Genomic DNA, 22,638 nt, shown 5'->3' on the forward strand with positions numbered 1-22,638 from the left:
GAGAAAGCAAAGCGCTTGCAGCCTGGAGCCACCAGCTCCACACACATGAGCGCCTCTCTAAGCCCGCTGACGTATGCGGATGCGTGCAGAATTGCATGTTGGTTCTGAGGTGTTTGACTTAATTGTTTAGTTCCCAGTAATTTGCTTTTCCTTTGAAAATTTACATGTGTTCTGTCTGTGTGTGTGCCTGTGTGTGTGTGTCTAGGCCTGGGGACTTAGAAAGCATCCTGGAATGTTGTTGCTCAGTGCAGGTGCTGTTAGCTGATATAACATCTGAGCAGTAAGTGTTCTCCTCCCAGTGTGTTGAGGTGTCCAGCTGTTTTGGAGAGGTTTTCTCCCAAAAGCAATGTTACATATGGCTTCAGAACAGGAACAGGAAATAACACTTTTTTTAAGCTTGTACAGTTTATTAAACAGTCATAATAATATATTGAATATAATACATGAGCTTCTTTTGGCACCAATACATTCAATAAATAAATGCTCCTGTTTTGTCAGTGATGCTATCTAAATAAATAAACCATAACTTACTCTTTAATAAATATAGATAATCCTTTATACAGATGCATTGCATCAACTTGTATTGTAGTTGGTCATCAGGGTCCAACAATGCCAGGTAATAATGGCTGTATGTGAAAGGTTTAAAGGGGCATTTGGTTGTAATATATGTTCCCAACGTAATAGTATTAGGACAGAAAATGTTCCAGTCAGAGCTGGAGGTGAGCAGGTGTATTGGAAGTTGCCGTGCCTCTTCTACATATTTCCTCATGCTAATGGGTTTCTGCATTATTCACTGCATGCACAATCTGCATAAATGAAGTCCTATTTTTACTGTACAGCCCTTTTCCAATTTTTTTTGTGTGTAAATCTGTGTCTGCTGCGCCTGGTCTTTAGAGCAGAGCTCCTGTCTCAGTCTCAGGGGCTTGAAACTTCGATCCGTGCTCTTTAATCACTTCCTTGCTCTAATGAATTGATTGGACTTAACTTAAGAAGTCACTCAACCGTTCCTTGATTAGAGTTCTGAAAAATTTCCCTTGCTGTAAATCCGTATCTGGGCCAATAAATGCCAGCCAGCCCATGAGGCAGCAAGTTCTTTTTTTAACGTCCTTTACTTCTGCTGTTTACCTGACTGTGTTTCTTTTGTTTTTAAACTGGTTACATGAACCAGACTAATGTGTGGAAAAGCGATTTTATATCCATTCTATTCCCAGCGTACTTTCATACAGGATGCACAGTCTTTCCAGAAAATGGTGCTGCTGAGGTTTCTTTAAAAAGAAAGGAAATACGAGAGTCCGAAGAGCCTTTGTAAGGATTAAAGAACCGTCACATAACATAAAGACTGTACATGTAAAGGTGCAAGTGTTCTTTGTATTAGGACATAGAAGAACCATTTCTGAGACCCTAATGACCTTTAAGTTGATGGTTTTTCAGAGGAGAATTATATAGTCCAAGGCTGTTGTGAGAACCAAAATTGTGTGCATGATGACATAGAGAAACCCTTTAAAAACATTTCGGCATGTGTTTCTTTAGAAAAGTATTTAGAGAAAAAATTAAAATGGCTTCTTTCACACTCACATTACTTAATATAGTTCTTTAGGGAACTAATACGGTTCCTTTATATTATCGTAACAAGGACCCTTTATGACACTTGTTTTTCAAGAGTGTGTAACGATTTAACATCTCTTATAGATCTTTATGTTACAAGGAGGTTCTTCAAACTTCAGTCAGACACTGTATTCACTGAAAAGAGTTCTACGAAGGAGAAAACAGTTTTCTTAGAATCGTGAAGAACACTTTTCAGCAACTACTGCAGACATTTGGGCTGTGTCCCAAACTGTGCCCTGTTCATAATCCCCTAAATTTGAAAATCTGGATCACTTTATTTTGCACTATTCAAGAGAGCAGTATTTGTAAAGGTAGTGAATGGTTTCCGAAACTAGCTCTAATGGGTTAACTCATTATTCGCTCATTATAATATTTCATTACAAGCAGTGGGAATTGTTAAAGTAAATAATGCAGTGCATTGTGGGTTTGTTTTGTTTGCAGGGACATGTACGTACCCTGCTTCATGTGTGGTGTTGTGGCATTGTTAAGTTCTGTTGAATATCCTGCACTATTCTTATGGACACCATTACAAAATGGCAGAACCCCCAAAATAGTGCACTACATAGTGAATAGGGCACATTTTTGTATTTTTTGAATGGGGTCAGGGCATTTTTTTCCTTATTTTGTGGGGAAATTATATATGTAGAATTGGCTGTATATGTTAACTTAATTTAAGACGGCATCCTTCCATAATAAACGATCATGTGAAACTCAAAGACAGAAACTGAATTCATTTGCCTCTAATCGATACACATTGCTGATGAAAAGCTCTCTTAAATACAGCGTGTGTTTTCTGCTGGTCAGGAAGACCATGCTTTCCGTTCCTCCTCAGCTTCAGTTTTACCAGCAGAGTGTGTTAGAAAGGCGCTAAGTGGATTAGAGTAGTCTGTTATAGGATTTACACAAATGGAATGGATTTGTTGAGGCTAACTGAGGCACAATCCTCTGGTGACATTCTCAGCACCTGCTCCTCTGCTGATTACACAGTTAAATACAACACTAACTAATAATGCGCTTCAGTTCTGAACTGGATTTTTTTGAGGATGTTGCATGCATTAAAGGTGCTTTATCCAGGGTTTAAACTGGGACGGAGAAGTTGGGGAGCCTTATTTTTCTTCAATGGCCATCTATATCTTGGGAATAATAAAACTGGTTTCTCAGAACTGATATCATCTGCAGTTTAGCACATTGTATAATTTAATGGATCTCACGAATAATGTTTTGGGAACCATCTCTGTTTCCATCACATCAGAGTCGAATAGTCCAGCTGTATTTCACAAATAAAAAACACAAACTAAAGGTTTTCCAGCCCAGTTTAACCCCTGGCTTTACCCTTTTTTTCTGATTCCTGTTCCTGGGAAAGCTAGAATTTTATGAGCTAGAGGTGATTATTTTGTGCTTAATGTTTTTTGGATGGCTCTGCTTTGGTTTTGAATCACATCCATTGATGCGAAGGCCTCAGTCTTTTCTTTCCCTTAGTCTTTTCACTTCAGCAGAATAGAGCTGTATTTCTAGAGCCCTGTCCGTCTGTTCTCTCCTGCGAGGGCCGTTTTAGTGAACGCACAAAAGCAGCTCTATGTCCTTTTGATGAGAAAAAGAGATGTCTTTTGTATTCTGTCTTCTATTAGGGCTGTAAAAAATGGGAAAATCATGGCTCACAGTTCCCTCAGAAGAACAGTTTAGCTGGGGGTCGGATGTGGTGAGGCTGGGAGCACATCTGTATAATTCTTTTAAAGCCTGGATACACTCGACTGACTGGGCTCAGATATGACAAGCATGGCCTCACAATTTCGAGAGAAATTACCTGAAGAGACATGCACGAAGATGGACACTTACATTAACCACAACATGGTAAGTTCATTTTCTGCAGAACACTGTTTTCTAGCAGGAGAAGCAATCAGAACAGTTTTGCTTTATGAGTTTCGATGACCACTCTTTGGTTGTAGTAGTTGCTCTTTGGTTGAAAGTCACCAAGACCATAGATTGGTCTTTATTTGTCAGTGTGGGGCAGTGTGTTACATAATGGCTGCCCTTCATGTAGCTCATTTGGGTTAGATTTCCTAGTCAGGTCAATAGGAATCCTTGGGCAAGACACCCAATGCTACATTCATCTGTAACATGATGATACTTTTAGTCTCTCTGGATAGGAACGTCTGCCAAAAACCATAAATAAAATATCTCTTTAAGGTAGTTAGGCTGTTACAAAGCAATCTTATAACATATATGAGTGCATATGAGGTCACACGTCTTGATGTCCTTCCATCGTCTCATCCATTGAAGCAAAGTATACATTATTGCTATGAATTTGATCACTCTGGAAGTAAGTGCTACATCTTGAATTGTTGTGCTGTGCAAGTGAAGTGGTCTTTACATGTAATTTGTTTTAAAGGGCAGATACCCTGCATTTTTCCTGAAGTTTACAGTCTGTGATTATAAGCATCAATAATAGTCCACTCTTTGAAACGAGCTGGTTTTTATGTACCTTTCAGATTGATGCATGTAAATAAGCTCTGTCTCTTGCCTCTGATTGGCTGCCCTCTATTTTGTGAATTTGTGAAGATCAGGATGTGAAATGTAGAGTAATAATAATTTCTGTCATTTGAAACTAAACATGGCAATACACATTCTTTTCTGTCAATTCCATCAGACATCATCCCAAGATCACATTTTCACTGTATCACCCACCTCTTGGTCTGTCTATATGTGTATCTACTCTTTTTAATACTCCTGTTTTTTAATGCTACTGTTTTTAAGGTTAGCATGTGGTCATGAGATTTTGGTATAAACTCACACTTAAGGGCACCCTTTACACAAACAGACGGTTTGTGGGAGAGTTCATCCTCACAGTCAGAGAGACTGTTTTTATGCTGATCACAGCTGTCATCCAGAACTGATTTAAGAGTGTACTGCAGACGCACAAAGCCACGAACCAAACGATGGCTAAATATTTCAAGCTAGTCCTCAAGGAGCTCAGAAAGGCAAGATTGACAGCAGTTCTGCTGTGTTCTGTACTGGAGCATCCTTTTTCCGTATGGTTTCCATTTTTGATGTTATCCTACTTGTGGTGTGCTGTGATTAACTGAGTAGTGAATTTGATGGTTGAGGAAAAGCCTTTTTTTTATATATATACTTCTGATGCAGTGTAATGACTGAGAGATTCCATTTTAAAACAGTGTCCAGGAAAGGCAATGAAAGATAATTTATCCAAGAATTTACCCTCCACTTGCTGACTGTAGCCCTACTTATTCTTTGCAATTTATAGCTTACATCTTCTCCTACATACTTTTTTTTTTACAGGTCTTCAGTTCCATCAGCATGTCCGTTGTTCTTCCATGTAGTTTCGGCTGTGAGGATCATACGCAGCCACATTCGCTTGCAGAAACCTCTCTGATGGTTCTGTATTTATTCTGATTGTCTAGGAAGGAGATGAACTCATCGTAGGCTGTGGGCCGGCAGCAGGGCCTGTGTCTGGCCTTCTTTAGGTCCTGCCGAGTCAGAAGGTGGTTGCGTTTTAAAGATGTCAGGCTTAAGTCATAGTTACCACGGCTGGCTGCACACATGCCGCTGCAGTAACGGAACAGGATGGTCTCATCGCTGACGTAGCCCAGGCCCAGCTGGCTGACCGTCACTTCCTTCTCCTGAAGGGAACATGCCTTGCTGCCATTCTTAGCGCGTTTAGTCCTTTTGCTCTGCCTGCCGTCCCTCCGTGCCTTGCGCTCCACCAGCGCGGTGACAATCTGCTTCAGCTCACCCTCTGTGAAACTTTGGAACATGTGCATGACTGGACACAGCACAGAAAGACAGCGTTAATATCACAGGCATGTGAAAGCTAATGATGATTTCAGATGGTTCTTGTAAATTTCTAAAGTGACGAGTTCCCTAGGATGTCAGACTTCAGAATAGGAATAAGCCAATAAAGGTGTGTTACAGTGATTCTGTCAAGAATAAAGGGTGTTTTAGGGCATGTTATTACATTAGTACAGAAATGATTTGTGCAGCATTTTACACACTCTATGTTGTATGTCTGCACACACTATGCTGACCTCTCACAGGGCAACACACATCTGCATTAGGAGACTAATGTTACACTAACTTGGACTCATCTAAGGCATTCATTTTATGCTTTCGACAGGAGCCTGCAGTAATAGCATGGGCTAATGGTGGATGCTCTTGTACATCCCTGTCAAGGATTGGTAAAGATAGCATGTGCTGGTATGGAGTTGTGCTAAATATAACAGTTGTGGATGTTGGCGCTATCAGCAGACTGATAGTGCTCTTTACAGCGGGACAAAGGAGGAAACAGGACAAGAGCATTATTAAGCTTTGTCAGTTTTCTGTTGTCAGTCCAGTGCGCACAAACTTGTGACTGCGATTGGCACCTGTTAACAAATCTGTCAGTACATTTCTTTTAAGAGTTGTTGTAATATCATTCTGTCAAGTGCTTGTGTTTGTGCTGGGGGCCAGCGTCTATGGACAGGTGGCTAAAAAGCACACTGAGCCACTGCTGACCCACTTAGCCCGAGTAATTCTCTGATCCCTGATGTACCTCAGGAGACTCTCTCTTGTCAATTGGATTGTCATAAATTCGTCTCAGCTGCATGAGTGCGTGGACTCCTGAGAGTTTGTGCATGTATATATGTGTGTGTGTGTTCTCATTAGCATATCACCTCATTACTGGAAGTCACGAGTGAATGAGTAGCAAGAGATGCATTAGCATGATTTGTTCAGTCTCAAACCATTCATATGGAAAATCTCTTTCTATTTCTTTGTCATATTTATTCAATTTCAGATTCTGCTCTGTAGTTATAATTATATATAGCATTCTTTCAGGCCTTGCTTTATTGTACTGATTGGATGAGTGCAATCAGATATAGACAAATCTATTGAAACAAGAACAAAGCATTTGCTGATGTGGCTTTCAGTCCTGATCCATATGTTAATTTACTGAAGCTAAGAAAATCGAGGGACCATTAAAGCAATGCTAAGTAGCATTTTTGTCATACAATTACAGCTTCAAAATCATTGTGATGCTTCACTGAGCCTCCTCCCCCTTAGGGATATATTACAGCCCATGAACTGCACATTGAGGAACATGAGCCAGTTCTATACACAATGTACCTGCAGAGTGTGTCAAGATTGTTTACACCTGGAGCTGGTTCAAATGGATAAAGCTGGCCCTTAGTGCCTCAGTTTTAACAAAACTTCCTAACTTAAAAAGGCTAGGTTTTTAAAAGTAATTTTACAAGAAGCTTAAACAAATTTACTGTAAATTAATGTAACCAGATATTTCTATTGTTCTATTGATGGCACACTACATTATACAGGCATTAAAAGACAGGTTCACAGGCTTACATTCTGAGATGGGACCACTCGCTGATCTGGCCCTCCGAAACCTCCTTCCTGTCCCAAACGATGATTTGTTCGAGGACATAGAAGCTGCAGGAGATGGTGATGATGAAGAAAAAGTTGAAAGCTGGTAAGAAGGTGAAGCTGAAGCTTTCAGGGGGAGCAGGATTCTAGAGAGGAGGACGGACAGTGCAGCACCGCAGAGCGTCAAGGCGATGGCGGCACACTTCCATAACTTCATCTTAACATGAGTAAGAGCATTGGCCCTCTGCAAGAGAGAATAAAGAACCTTTAAAGCTCACTGTTTCCCAAGATCTCTACATATATACACCACCTGTACCTGGGATTTGATCATTCCTTCATGTTATGTTGAATTAGCTTTGTATAGCCATGAGAACAGGGAATTGTGGGGGCATCAGGCCACAGACTCTTCATGAGCATGTTCGTCATACAGGTGATTTACCATCTGATATCAATTATCAGCTATGAGCTAAACCCATTGTGTGACGCACAGTTTCAGAAACAATTTACTTCCACTTGCTTTAAGGTTTGTGTTTCTGGAATAACAAGGCCTTCTTCTGTAGCTACTGTAAGACTTTGCTTTGAAGGGACACATTATAAACAAATCACATGTTCAGTGCATGTGCACATTAATTTCAAGATCTGGAGCTCCTGCCTACCCACAAACTCTGAACTAAAACTTAGTGGTCTGCCTTAGTCTGAAAACAAGTGATAAAACAATCTCATTTCATTCTCATTTCAAATCTCATTTGGTGCTGCGACTTATATAGAGTTCGGGGACTTTAGGGTTGCCCTGCAGCCTTGTCTGAGTCTCTCCAATCACAGTGCTGGAGCTGTGTTTATGTGAGATCACAAAGATGAGGTTGAATTGAGAAACGGAACAGAAAATAAAAATGAAAATACTTTAACAAAAGCCTCGTTTCTCTCTCCTGAGTGTGATCGCTCTAAACTGAGCTGTGGCGCTGAATTCGGTCATTCTGACCCGCCATACTGAACAGGGCTGTATAGACATGGGGAGAATGGTGCTGTGTTGTTTGATCAAAGCATGTCACAGACATTTTATAAGACCCTAGATCTTTATTTATAGAATTTTATTTAAACCATTTGGCATCATTTCTGTTAGTCCATAGCAGATTTCTCAATGAGAAATATGAATGCCATTTTCTGACCCCAATAGGCGAGTCTCCCAGTGCGCCCAGACTTGAGTGAGCTTTTAAGATTAGCAAATTGTAGTTTTAGCAATTTAGCATTAGTGTAAATAGCAGAAAATTACCATTTTCAATCATCCCAAAGTGTCCTGTGGAAAACAAAAGTGTACCATACCCCCTGCCCCTGTATAAAATGATGTAACACGAACATGGGTGCTGCGGCACAGAAAGTGGCACATACCAAACAATTTGCACGTGCTCTCAGCACTGATCCCCACTGTGGAAAAAACTTCCTGTCGACAGGTTCATCTTTCAGCGATTTCATTCACAGATGTTATCACAACTGGTTTTACCATCCGCAAATATTTTGCTTCTCCACTGAAGTGGTTCCGGTGGCGAGAGGACGAGTGCTCGCAGGTGTGGACTCTCAGAGGGATGCCATGTCTTTCCCCCACTTTTTTCTAATTCTCAGCATGTTCTTAACTATTGCTTTCTTACTTTGAGTACGTCTGAAAGAGCTCTGTAAACTTTTATGGAATTGTGCTGGTTCGTGGAAGCCTCCTTTGGCAGCTTGTCAACACACATGAAAAGTATATTACTGTTTCTCCTTTGTCTCCCCAGTCAGCACACTGTGTTGTGCCACAGTCTTTCGGGGCTAGTTTTGTTTAGAATTGAGACATTGGTAGATTTATGGGCCTTTCTCTGAGTGGGCCTGCTGCGTTGTACAACTGTTTTTCATAATCACTTTCCTTCGCATATTGTTTGTATCTCTGAAATGATAACTTTACGTTCTCTGACACTTATTTTCTGTGTTCTAGGATATTTCAAATAAGGCTACACAACAATTCCAAATCACCTACGTAAGGTTTTCAACAGACATAACGCCACTACATTAACATCTGTAAAGGCTTATTCAGATGCTAGACATCATAAAACTGCTGTGGTCAATTTCACTCTAGAAATAGTTATTACTTCTGGAGCTTGTTGAAATAAGTCTACATAGATGCATATGTAGAACAAAATCAGGCTCATGTAGATGTCCTATAGTCTTGTGAATGATGACTTATGTTACAGTGGTACCATACATTCCTTAATCTGTATAATGTAACGTTTTTTAAGATTTGACCACATCATGAACTATTGAAACCATCTCCACATGTCCACTCATCATGGAGTGGCCACATTTTTAAATGATGAGAAAAATGTGGGTTAATGACAGCATTATGATTCACTGCTTTGTAAAATCTGGCACTGAAAACATATTTCCTTGCAAGTTCTCTACTAGGGCGGTTTGAGCCCCGCTCCCGGTGACTGTCTGTGAGGAGTCTGGTGTGATCTCCCTGTGTCCACGTGGGTTTCCTGCAGGTGCTCCAGTTTCCTCCCACGGTTCAAAAACACATTGGTAGGTGGATCGGCTACTCTTAAGTGTTCATAGGTGCGAATGTGTGAGTGTGAGAGTCGCCCTGTGCCTCGCCCCCCTCAAGGGTGTGACCCACTTTGCACTCCGTGATTCTGGGTAGACTCCACACCCACCGCAACCCTGAACTAGGTAAGCGGTTACAGACAATGAATGAATGATTATATCATGATATATGAGCCTGATTTTTCACTTCAAAAATAATAATAAAAAAGTCACATGGCCGGAATGCCCAAACATTTGCATATTGGCGCATCACATAACTGGAATGTTTTCTCCTTGAGTAAGAATCCTAGGATGTTAAAGAGTTCTGCAGATGAGGAAACAGTAATCCACTGTGGATGAGAGCTTCTCCAGACGTTCTCAGAATGCTTTGACAGACTTGTGTTAGTACACACAGGCTCCAATTAGGATTTCAGTTCTGATCAGAAGAACATGGGAAGTGAAAAACCTAGACCAGGGAGAGGACAGAGATACACATGGCTCTGGCTGTGCTGGGGAGGGATGAATGGTGTTAGATGTCATGGTTTGCTGTTAGAGGTCTGATACACATCCAGAGCCCAACAGGGCCTGACAAAATATTGGGTTTAGGGCCAGGTTTGGACCAATATTTCATTTCTACCATGAGCTTGTATAGGTTTTCTCTCTCTCTCTCTCTCTCTCTCTCTCTCTCTCTCTCTCTCTCTCTCTCTCCCATATTATATGTGTACAGCAGAGACAAGTTAATAGCAATAACAGCTGTTTGTTGCTGTTTGACACACAAAACACAAAAAAATTGAAAGCTTGATAAATGGGAACTCTCTGGGACATCTTCGCTCAGAGATGTTATGATCTGCTCTGTACATCAGATGAAAAGTACACTGGTCTAATACAGTGTAGAGCTTGTGATGGTATATTGAGTTCTGATAACTGAATAACTGTTACATCATCTGTTCAAGAACTCAGTGGCTGATGTGTAGCAGTGTCTGTGTAAAACTTTCACAGGCGCCTAATATCTGATGCCCGTGCTTGACCTGACTCTATATACAGCTGCCCTTTTTCAGTCCAAATCCAACCCCAAAAAACTGCCCCAGCTCAGTGTCTTTCGACTGATGCTTAACAATTCCAACATGAGCAATGAGAGGTTTTTGGGTTCAGATAGATGTTTCAAGCTCTATTAGTCAGGCCTAGTTGGGTCTCAGAGTTGGTAGCATGGGCTGGTTTGGGCTTCTCTTTTGTACCCGTTCAGACATCTAGTCCCTTTAAGTATATTGTTTTGGTGTTCTAGCCTCTCTGCAGAGATCATTCTGGTTTTCCACGTTTTGTGAACAAACCTGTTGTGCTGGGATTTATTTCTGATTCATTTGAAAGGCCATCAGAAGTCTCATCTCCACTGCTGTCTCAGATGGAACCTTGGAGGATTGTAAAGGACTCTCTTAATATTTTAGGAGCTGTACTTTGGAGTATTGCCCACGATGCCTAGAAGGAAGTGTAACAGCTGAGGGGCACTCGATGTGCGACGGAGTGGATTAGTCATTGCAAAGCATTTGTGGACCACTGTAGCACTGTCCTTAACAAGATATGGTTCAGATTTGTATTTGAACATTAAAATGTCCTGTTCCAGGGGTCTCAGATGAGCCTCATTCCCATGAACATAATACACTTTAAAGGTATTTTAAGACATTGATGATATATTATATTGCTTTGAATTCCCTGACTGAACCTGATTACACTACATAGAGGGGGGCCCCCAACCAGGGGGCAGCCATGTTTAGTACAGGATCTCTAATACATCCAGGCCACTAACTGTCAGTATAATGGCTGTTTCATTAATACATAAGAACAAATCAATGTAGTAAATGACTGATTTCTTCTTTGATGCTTGTTATGATCGTATCTGTCTACTTTATATTTCACTTTGGATCAGAAACAGGTCTTCACCCATAGCGATGATTGTCTTATCTTCCTGGTTTTCTCCACTATCATGCATTCCACGACCCAGAAAGAGCAACAGTTGCTGTTCCAGCATGAATGTGATGACAGATAAAAGATTTTAAATCAAGTATTTTCAAGCTTCAATGTGGGGCTTAAGGGAAGATAGCTCTTCTCTTAGTCAAAGTCAGAGACCATGTTTAAACTTAATTTCCAAATTATGACGGCCCTTAAAGGAACGCTAGGTAGTGTTTTTCCTTTACAGTTACAGCTTTTACAGTGCTGTAAAAGTGAATTACACTCTGCAACTGTAGAGGGGGCAAGGAGCAAAATGTTTAATCTTACCTAGTGTTTTCTTAATTAAAAAAAAATATAATTTTTTTAGTTTCAGGAAACAAAGAAGAAAACATATTTACTGACAATTACGCAGAACACTCAATGACTAAATATGATATTTACTTTGAATTTGTATTGGGTATTCACTTTGCTTTTTATTACAGCTTTGATTCTTCTTTTCAGACCTGCTTTCTCTTTTCCAAGAAATCTACAGCCATGCCTTCTTCAAGTTCAGTCTTACAAGTTGGTTGTATTTTTTGCTTCGCACAATCCACATGATCCCAGACACATTCAGTGATGCTGTGGTCTTGGCTCTGGGGTGACCACTCCATCTCTTTGTTTGGAAAACACCAGCATTTCTTTACTTAATTTGCAGATATTCTTCTTTTGTGTCTGTTTCCTTTTCTCTGTAACAGCGTCTTGACAGCACCCCACGTCCTTTCAGACCTATGGTGTTGAGTCTCAGAGGGAAAGGATGGACAGAAGTTCCATTTATGATATTTTTTCTGCTCTGAAGCCAGAGTGGAGCTTGATCTCACAGAGTATAAAGCATTTAGCACTATTTACCTGACAGGGACAGTTTTGGTGGTCCTGCCTTACCACATTTTCCCACTATCTTTTAATCAGTTTTTGAAGTATATGAAGTTGTATATCAGGTCTCTTCAGAAGTGTATCCAGGCAAATGAACAACTTGTACTTAACCGCCTGTTTGACTGGATTTTAAATAAATAAGGGGTGGTCTCTTACTGTTCCAGAGTATTATACACTTCTAATGAAGTGCTGGTGTTAGAGTTAACCTGGGCAAAGCTCCCATTTGAAATAGAATGGTCAGCTCCTTGCAGTAATTCCTAATCAGCGAAACCAGTAAACCACTTTTCAACATTAGATTTATCAGTAGCAAGGTCAGCGCATACAGAGCATGGTGGGATATATTCATACAATCTATAAATAACGGAGAATATGGGCTATTTAATGCAGAGTATGACAGTCTGTTTTTGCAGTGTGTGAATGATGGGGATATGGGTTATTTCAGGCAGCATAGAGACAGAATTACTTTGCTGTAATGGTGGGAGCCTAAGATATATTTGGTTTTGGAAAATGGGGGATTATTTAAACACTATATGGCCAAACCTTTGTGGACACAGGGTATTAATAGGTACATTGTCCCATTTAACTGCTACAGCACAGCTTTTACCTTCTGAGAAGGCTTTAGAGAGGTCAAGTCCTGATGCTGGATGATCACCATCCCTCTAGAGTTCAAAAATACAATTCCCTTGTTGTTATACTCCACTGGCTGACAGCTAACAGTGAGCAGGGAGGTCTTATTTCATGTGCAGTTGCTTCAGTGTGTCCTATTTTGTTTCAGGTTCTTCCAGGAGATTTTACAAGTTGTATGCATTTTTGGACATCTCTGTCTAAAACAACTGCACCTCAAAGTATCTGAGTTAACAAAACATCCAGGTTATCATGTGGTCATCTCTGATTTTCAAAACCATGGAAGATCAGCTTTAACTAAAGTCTCAGTGGGAATGCATGCTTAACTCTGGCATCTGTGTGTGTGTGTTTGTGCGTGTAACTGTTTGTGTGTGACTGACGGTTCTTTCACTCTTGTCTAAACACTTTCTAACTAATTGGTCTCCCACTTCATTCTCAGGGCAATTCCTTTGTTTTCCGAGGTTCGAGTACTTGACATTGTGAAAAGGCCAGGCAGGATATTCTCTGCATAAATTGTGCCCCGAGTGCCTCGTCGCCTTATTAGGAAACAATGCAGCTGTCCTCGGGATGCTTCCGAAAAGTGTCGAACTGCCGTCTAACACATATGTACAAAAATAACTGGACTCACATCGTATGTATTCCTGGACCATTCAATACAAGAGCAAGAATTAAACAAATCCTCTGGTCAAGTGGGGTCTGTAAGTTGTAACAATAAGAAAACGGGCACCGTGGCGCCACAGGACCTTTCTTTCAGCACGTTTCTCACAGCGGAGGACTTTTCACTGTACTTTTCACAGAGGTGAACACATTCCCTCATTACCAGTGCGTGTGTTCATTCAGGTGCAACATAAAAGGACTGAGGCATGGTTGTGCTATTGTAAGCTTCAGGGGATTAGTGTTAAAATGGTCCAATCTTCTGTGTCTGTCACGAAGACTCGGTTTCTGCACATTCACACAGTGAGGTTGTGAGTTCAGCTTTAGTCCACAGCTGATTTACTGGATTTATATGTTGATAAACATGGGCCACACACACAAACGCACACTATCGCTCTTTCATTTTCTCTCTCTTTTCCAGCCATCACAAATATACCACTGTCAAGGAAACAAAACAGTCTGGCAATTGTTAGTGTATTGTCAAATATAAATTGACTAGAGGGTAATTCATAAAATAGAATCAAAGGTAATTAAAATAATCTTAAAGATCCACATGATTACTGAATTAAAGTAGCACTAGGTAGTATCTTTACATTAAAAGTACAGCTTCAAAGTCATTGTAATGTTTAACAGACCTATAATAGGCAGGATAGAGCCTCTGTTGTTGTTATTTCAAACTCAGCACTGCAGAAACTGTACTATGAAACTTCTGGGGGAGGGTAGGAAACCACCCTCCCATTCTCTCCCTCTTCCTTGATTTCAAAAATACCAAATCTTGCCTAATGTACCAAATGTTCTTTTAAGGTGCACCCATTATTGACACACACTGCTCTAATCTGAATATAAAAGCATAAAATTAAATGGAACAGTGAGTAAATTAACTGCATATGATATGATAGAGTTGGCTAAAGGTGTCCCCCTCTCAGAGTAGTAATAAGAGAGGAGAAAAAATTAAGCGTGTTATATTAAGCGTGACAATAGGACCCCAGGTTTCCATCCATACCGCTGGGAGGAAAAAAAAGAAACAAAAAAAGGTAAATTCTCAACAACTAAAGGTGGTGTTCATGATTTTAATAATAATAAAAAAAAACTTTTTTTCCTTGCCATCTACTAGCTCTCCCGTCTGTTTATGCATTCGAAATCTAATGTTTTTAGGAAGCCCCAGTGTCTGTAAATGAGTAAAAAACAAAAGTGTCTCAGTCTGGTATGCTAGGCTTTCTCACTTTGTTCATGGCAGAAAAGCAGCAATGAATTTTGGAGGATTATAGACAATGAAGCTACCGCCAAACATTGAAAAGCATGAACCAAAATGAGGATATTGTTCTATTCTTGCTCCTTAGTTGGGTAATATTTACTTATTTTTATTGTAGGTGGAATTGACTCTGAATCCGGGAGAACTATCTCTGCATTAAAGTAAACATAGAACAAAAGTGATACAAAACTAAACAACTCAAGTACAAATGAGTTTCTGAGTTAATTTAAACAGTTAATAAAAGGTTACAGACAAGTTAAACTTCAGCCTCATACCAACAACAGTTGTTTTGAACCCTCAAACACACCGTTCTACCTTAAAAAGTGCACTCTGAAATCCTCAGAACATAAACAAACAAGAAAACAGTTTTACCCCCACAATCGTAGACGTCCCCTTTAACCATTTCACATCCAACTATCTCAGTGATTTATAAAAAATGTTATTAATGAAATAGCTTGATATCATTGTTTCAAACTCTTACACAAATCCAGAACTGCAACAATGACCTCATCCATGCCACTGTATCCTGAGAGGAGCAGATCAGGCCTAGGTCTCGTTGTTCTGTCAGTATTTGTAAGCATTTACTCCGTCCCGGAGGTTGTCAAGCTTTTATCTTTGATGACGTCTGATTACTCAAAGACTAATGATCACACTCAGCTGGATTCCTCTGGTACTACCTCACCTTTAGTCACGATTAATAACCCTCATCGTGGGCCAGTGCATCCCAGTGAGCGTTTCTCGGAGATCAGGTGCTTAGAGGAACATGTTGAAATGTTTTGCTTGAGTGACATTGTAATGCTTTCACCTGACAGCCGTCTGTCAGGGTCCACCCCATACTTCGCAATCAGTGTAAAAGGTGAATTATATCCTGCTCACTCCGTCCTTCCCTCACACTGCTTTAAAGCTTCCTCTGTGAACTGCATAAGGCATATAATCCTCAATGGTCATGCCCACTGTTGAGTTATTCTGCATAACAAACGCTACTCCAAATCATCCCACAAGTGTTCAGGAGCTCCATCAGTGCAGAGAGTGTAGTTTCACTGCCCCACAGCATAGAGCCAGGGGGCTTTAATTCCTCTCTAGTCAGGAGTTGGCATAATGCAATGTGATTTTATTGTCATTGCACATCATTACAATATACTGTGGAGACACACACATACACACTAATGATTAATGGCAATGAACACAATCACCCAGAGCAATGGGCAGCCTCCTCCATGCCCGAGGAGCACTTGGAAGTGCCTTGATCAAGGGCAATTCAGAGGTAGATGCTGAGGAAGCAGCAAGCACGCTTCTTTCCATCCCCCAACTCTGTTTTTTCTTGCCGTTCCAGGGCATCAAAGAGTCGACCTTAGGAACCCAAGCTCTCTTCCCTCACCTTTAGGCCACGGCTTCCCTAAATGTCCACAGCTGATGTTAGAATTTACGGAATGAATTGTGTTATTTCTGAGTCTGTTTCCACTCGCCCTGGTGATGGTAACATAGTCAGACATGGAGCGCTGTTTATCAAACTGTTCCATGCGTGTTACCAACCATTCGTGTACCACTGTATAGAAACGACTGAAAAAACATAGACATGTCTGAAATGAAAGGCTCCAGTCCCAGTGTTTTAGTGTTTATGGGCTATATGATGAATGGTTCCGTTCAAAACCGTGTTTATTTTTTGTGCCTTTTCTGAGGCAATGTTACATGTTTATGTCTAGCTTTTCATCACGGCAGCTACTTCTGCACGCTCAGGTTAGAATGAACAGTGAATGGATATAACAGTGATCCTCATCACATACTGTGAATCTATTAAACATTAATGGCACACGCATAGAGAACATGCCACGAGCCATATGTCTCTATTTAATGTGTTCAGCAGCACATTAGTGAGAGGTGTGAAGTCAAATGCACTTTTATTTTCACCATTGACTTTAATGATTTGGGAGAGGGAAAGTCTCTGAAATGTAACAGGCAAAATATATAGATGATTAAAAGATTAAAAATAAAGGTCCTTTAATGGTTCCCAGCTTGGATGGTTCTAGAAAATGTTCTTGAAACTTTTCCCATATTCCTGGTGTGGTAAATGTATTGGATGTAACTCAGTACGATTTTATGTGTCATTTTTTCACAGTGGTTGTGATAGGAACCAGACGTCAAAAGCATCTACAAATCTACCTCTGAGAGAGCTGTTGCCTAAAATGGGTTTGAATACGCTGTCGGAGGCTGAGACACAGTTGTATGATTGTTTTGAGATCAGCGTTTGGCCTTTAGTGTATATGCTTAACATTCAACGTCGAGGGGTACGTTTGGTGTCTGGAGAAATAGCACCAGACGATAACACAGATTTTCCAGATTATTAACCATTGTACCATTTTCATAACCGTCTGATCACTGTAGACTCTGTAGAGTTCCACAGTTGCATCCATTAAATATATATTCATCGCTGTCCAATTACAAACATGTATCTCAATTTTTGTGGATTTTTATTTTACTATTTTGGGAGATACATAGTTTTAACTGGACAGTGATAATATATATATATATATATATATATATATATATATATATATATATATATATATATATGACCGAGGTGATGTGTAGACCCTGCTGTCACATCCCACTATTTCACACATACTCAGTCTCTATTCAGCGCTCACTGTTTATCTCACTTGTGCGCTACTTGTGTCTCTAAGGAGTATGAACAAAAAAACCTTCCGAAATCTCCTTATCCCCTAAACAATAAAGTATAGCAACTGTTTATCATATTTCCATTCTGTATGTTACCCGTATGCTAGAGATGATTTAAAGTGTATGGGACGGTGTGTTGTAAATATAAAATACTACACTATTTAATTTAAGGGACTTGACTTTCCTTGGGGTTGGATATCAGGATCAAAACACCCACAGACACAGAGGACCCAGTTCATATAAATATCCAGAAGACGTGTGGGTTCACTGGTGGCGTTTGGATAGTAAATAAAATAACTATATTTGTACCGTTACAATCGCAACCCCCCTACTTTGTTTACATATCCACTCTTGTACTGAGAAGATCAAAATATTAGTTAATTTCCCATTTGCAAAAATGGCTCTAGACCCCTCCATTAGTCTGTTCTTTCATCTTTCTCTTTGGGAACTGTCCCAAAGAACCCTTTCAAACAAATTTCCTAGGAGTATCTGTCTGAGCCAGTTTTCCAAACTGAGGAGTGTGAGCGCCTAATCACTATCTTGAGGTTTGAACTGTTTACAAGAGCATTATATGGGGTAGCAATCACTATCTGACCTCATTTATAGTTATATAACCTCATATATTGAAGCAGAATTACAAGTGGCCCTGAGGCGACATGTTTGGTGGCTTTACCGGAAACATTCTATTGTATTATAGTCATTAATCTTACAATCCACAGCATAAGGATTTATTCCTTATTCCTCAGGTGGGGGACCTTTCAAAAGAGTGAAAGTGAACTCGGCCTCAGCTCCCAATCCCTCCATTAAAAAGTCTTTGTTCCGCAAGTTGGAACGGCTCAAGGTTTGGCCATAATGCCTGTACAGCCTTTATTCATCTCCTCCGCTTAACTCAACAGCACCATAACTCTTCCCTCCTGAAAGAGAGGAGCAGGCCCTAAGCTGCTCTTTTCAAATGGGCTCTCCGCACTGAATGTTCTAGAACTCTCCCAAGGCCAAGGTTCTGAAGTGTGGCAGCCACTCGCATTTTTGCTCATTCTGTCTCGTTTTCTGGAGCCTTCATTTTTCCTTTGCTCTAGTTTCCTAGATGTAGTGAGTCATACGTAGTCTGCAAAATTTTGGGTGCACATTGTCACATCCACACAATGTAATGCACAATTACTATTTATTTACTAAATAAAAAAAATGTGTGACCTTTTATGACATATTATATATTTTATTTTTTTATTATATATTTTATTATTTTACTTGAACATAATTTAATTTTGCTTTGAATATCTGCCAAATATTAGTAGATATTTCGCACATGACGTTTGCAAATTAAGAGTTGAAGCGGGAACCATTTCCTCCACAATCAACAAGCCTAATCAAGAAATGCTTACTTTGGGGACGGACAAATTCATTTATTTATTGCATGTTATTATAATATTGTTACATTGTTATCACAATTTTATCACGCTATTACAGGAAAAAAAAACATGTCAAAATCTTTTACCAGCTGCTGACTTGTATAAATCGTAATATTTCTTGTATAAACACAGGGTGTAAATAATCTTGTCAGGGCAGTTACAACATTCAAAACCTTTTTTTTTTTTCACTTTGACATTGCCTGAGCAGGGGCATGACCGTTCCCAGCAGGCTTCGCTTCAATGGACTTGAGCTATGTCTGAGCTTCCTATACACTCGCCTTCAACAGAAATAGACAAGGTGATGTGCGTGAGAGAGAGCTGTGGATCTTTTATCTGCTGTTATTTAGATCACAGCACTTACACAGTGCCACTCTTACTTCTCTGAGGACGAATAGAGATCCACTCTGACAGTTTAGAGTGGAGTGTGCTGGATAACAATGTTTGGGTTTTCAGGAATCAGGTTCATAAATCAGCAGGGGTGTGAACAAACAAATATTTATCACAAGATTGCAATTGACATAATTTGGGCACATCAGCTGCTGTAAAAAATGTCAAGACACTGGTCCAGCTACATTTACTCATAGTTAAATTTAATATGATTTTTATTGTCTCCTGTAACATTACCATGTTGGAGGTGGATGGATGTTTTGAAATATTGAACAGGTCTTATTCAGATATCTGTGTTCATATCCATGTGTTTTTAAAGGAAGTGATGGCAATATCAAGCCATAAGGAAGTGCCTTATGTTCTTCCACAGAACGTTACAGATGAGTATCTGGTTTTTCCAGAATTTCAGCCGTACTTCCTTTTATCAGTTTGAGAATAAGTACTGAATGTTATTTATTTGTGTAATAAAAACCCAAACAAACAGCTGCACGTTTCACCGTACTCAATTAATAGGCAGTCTTACAAAAACAAACATGGCCTAAAGGGTTAATGTTCTAATGTTCTAGAACAACGTGTTTGGTTCCCTAAAGAACCAGGTCTGCATCTGAGGTCTGTGAGAGTGAAGAATCTTTGAAAGGTTTAATCACCCGCTCTTAGGGAAAGGTATCGCAGGAAAGTTTCTGTACCACAGCAGTATAAAGGTTCTTAATTAAACCTTTTGATTACATAGTGATGCATTAAACATTTAAAATGCTATTTGCCAATAAACCTCTCATTAACAGGTGTAGTTCTCTTATAAAATAATAAATGGCTCTTTGGAATCCCAAATATAAAAAGATGTACGTGGGACTTTTATTAATGAAAATTGAGAAGTTGCTGTTCCCTCATTGAACTCTTCTTCCGATTGTTTCAGTTGTGTTCCGATTGTTTTGGCGGTTTATTTTTAGAAGCTCTAATAATATTCCACCTGTACGACTGCTCTGACGTTTAATTTCAGAGTGACATATTGGCCCCTAAGCTGTGGCTTACATGACCAAAGTGGAAGTGTCCTTACCGTTTGCCAGGCTTATCCAGACCTGTCCGCGAGTCCGTGTTTGCAGTTGACCTCTGGGTAAAACGGGCATTGATCGATACTCCTGCCCTTTCACTTGGGGTCGGGCGAGGGAGAGAGAGTGTGTTTCTCTGGTGTCTCTCCCTCTCCTTCTCTCTCTCTCTCTCTCTTGGCTTCTGGTTATCTTTAGCGGTGTGGTCCAGCAGTGTCCGGCGTGTAGACTAGCCCCCGAGTGTGCTGCATTCCTTTAACTTCAGAGGACCGTACGACGTCCAGGGGCTTAGGGTGTGAAGGAAAGCTCCCCAAATCCCCATCTTGCTGCTGTAGGGAGGGATTGTGCAATAAGTCAAGCAGGCATTTAAATCACAAGCCTCTTCCTGTGGGTAACAATAAAAAAGTGTTTTCACACAGATGTTGCGCTTCCAGGGACCCCCTTAGAGTCTGAGTGCCAGGGATCTAGGAGAGTTAAGAAGTGACAGGACTATTTTGGCCAATCTGCCGTCCAACTACTGCCAAATGTCTGACAATCGATAGAGAGTTATTTAAAGAGGGTTTAAAGAACAATGACAACAATTGGCAATTTATCACCAGCGTCCCTTGTGAAGCACAAAGCCAAGGGATGGCAACGCAGCTTGGGAAAAGTTGTTTATTCCGCACAAATTCCTCTGCGCTGATTCACGAAAGTGAGGAAAAGCCGATGGCAGCTTCAACAAATCTCCAGTGAGGAATTATTCCAAAATCCATTAAATATGTTCCAAGTTGCAACTTCTCTCCTTCTCCCTAGAATCTTCCTCTCAGATTCAATCAGACAGAAGTTCTGTCTTCTTTTATGGAGTCCGTTAGAGACCAGGCTTCAGGTACGTGATCTCAGGCTTGATTACACAAGCCAGCCCCAGAGCGTCTGTCTTCTTTGGGCTGGGACCAGAGGGTTACCTTCTGCCTCTGATCCTGTCAGCTCAGTGGATTAAGAGCCAAAAGCTTCTGCCGCACGGTACCCAACAAACAACACACCTTCCACAAAAGCTAGCAGTTCTTTTCCGTCCACAGCAAGACCAGACCAGTGTCTCTGAGAGTGAATGAAACTGGTGCAGAAGCCAGGCTCCAGCTGCTCAGTGCTGAAGTGCGGGTGCAGAGGGATGACTGAGGAGGAGAGCTGGGAGGGAGGGGTGAGGGGTGGAGGGGTGACTGTGGAGACTGTTGTGTGAGAGACTGTTGCCTGCGCTTTACTCTTCTTTTACCTCCCCCTCCTTCACACACAAACATATGCGCGACTAATAAACTCCGCCCCCAGACAAGTGGATGAGTACAGGTTCATTACAGTACAGTCACAGCAGATGTCAGCTGCATGTTCTCTAATGAAAAAAAAAAAGTAAATATGACAGTTCTCTGCCAATATTAGAGCACCAGCTCAGTTTACTTGCTGTTTAACATATTGGAATATGTACAATATTAAATGTACCTTAACTTTGGTACATGTCTTTTCCAAATTATTTAATATTCTGCAAATAATTAGGAAACTTTTAAAAGTAAAAGAACCTGTGCGATATAAAGAATTGGTGAAGCTCAGAGCTTCAGCAGATAGGGATTTTTAGAGCTGTCAAACCTTAATCTTCATTACTCTATAAATATATATATTGAATATACCATGGGTGAATGGTTATGCTGTGGCATTTTTAAGATTAACATACATTCAGTCATTGTCTGTAACCACTTATCCAGTTCAGGGTCGCGGTGGGTTCATAGCCTAACCGGAATCACTGGGCGCAACACATCATGGAGGGGTTGCTAGTCCTTCACAGGGCGACACATTCACTCACACCTACGGACACTTTTGAGTCACCAATTTACTTACCAACATGTGTTTTTGGACTGCTGAAGGAAACCGGAGCACCTGGAAGAAACCCACACGGACACAGGGAGAACACACCAACACCTCACCGAAAGTCACCTGAAGGAAACCCACACGGACACAGGGAGAACACACCGCACTCCTCACAGACAGTCACCCGGAGGAAACCCAAGCAGACAAAGAGACAACACACAACACTCCTCACAGACAGTCACCCGGAAGAAACCCACGCGGACACAGGGAGAACACACCACACTCCTCACAGACAGTCACCTGGAGGAAACCCACGCGGACACAGGGAGAACACACCACACTCCTCACAGACAGTCACCTAGAGGAAACCCACGCAGACACAGAGAGAACA

General features: G+C 40.6%; 1 protein-coding gene across 1 annotated transcript; it reads right to left on the reverse strand.

Annotated features, from left to right (window-relative positions):
- Positions 1–4,958: 4,958 nt before the first annotated feature.
- Positions 4,959–20,570, reverse strand: nrtn (neurturin). Its single transcript, XM_066646960.1, has 3 exons — positions 20,429–20,570; positions 6,958–7,219; positions 4,959–5,386 (listed from the first exon to the last, which is right to left on the reverse strand). Exons 2-3 carry the CDS (start codon positions 7,190–7,192, stop codon positions 4,959–4,961), a joined length of 663 nt encoding a protein of 220 aa, XP_066503057.1. The 5' UTR covers positions 7,193–7,219; positions 20,429–20,570.
- Positions 20,571–22,638: the final 2,068 nt, after the last annotated feature.

This window comes from Hoplias malabaricus, chromosome 16 (assembly GCF_029633855.1).
Source record: "Hoplias malabaricus isolate fHopMal1 chromosome 16, fHopMal1.hap1, whole genome shotgun sequence".
In the NCBI taxonomy this organism is placed as follows: domain Eukaryota; kingdom Metazoa; phylum Chordata; class Actinopteri; order Characiformes; family Erythrinidae; genus Hoplias; species Hoplias malabaricus.

What these genes read in the sequence shown, in the direction of transcription:
- nrtn (XM_066646960.1), bottom strand. Translation starts at nt 7,192, where the DNA reads ATGAAGTTATGGAAGTGTGCCGCCATCGCCTTGACGCTCTGCGGTGCT. An exon ending in GAGTGGTCCCATCTCAGAAT is followed by an intron (nt 5,387 to 6,957) that starts GTAAGCCTGTGA and finishes TGCTGTGTCCAG; the next exon opens with TCATGCACATGTTCCAAAGT.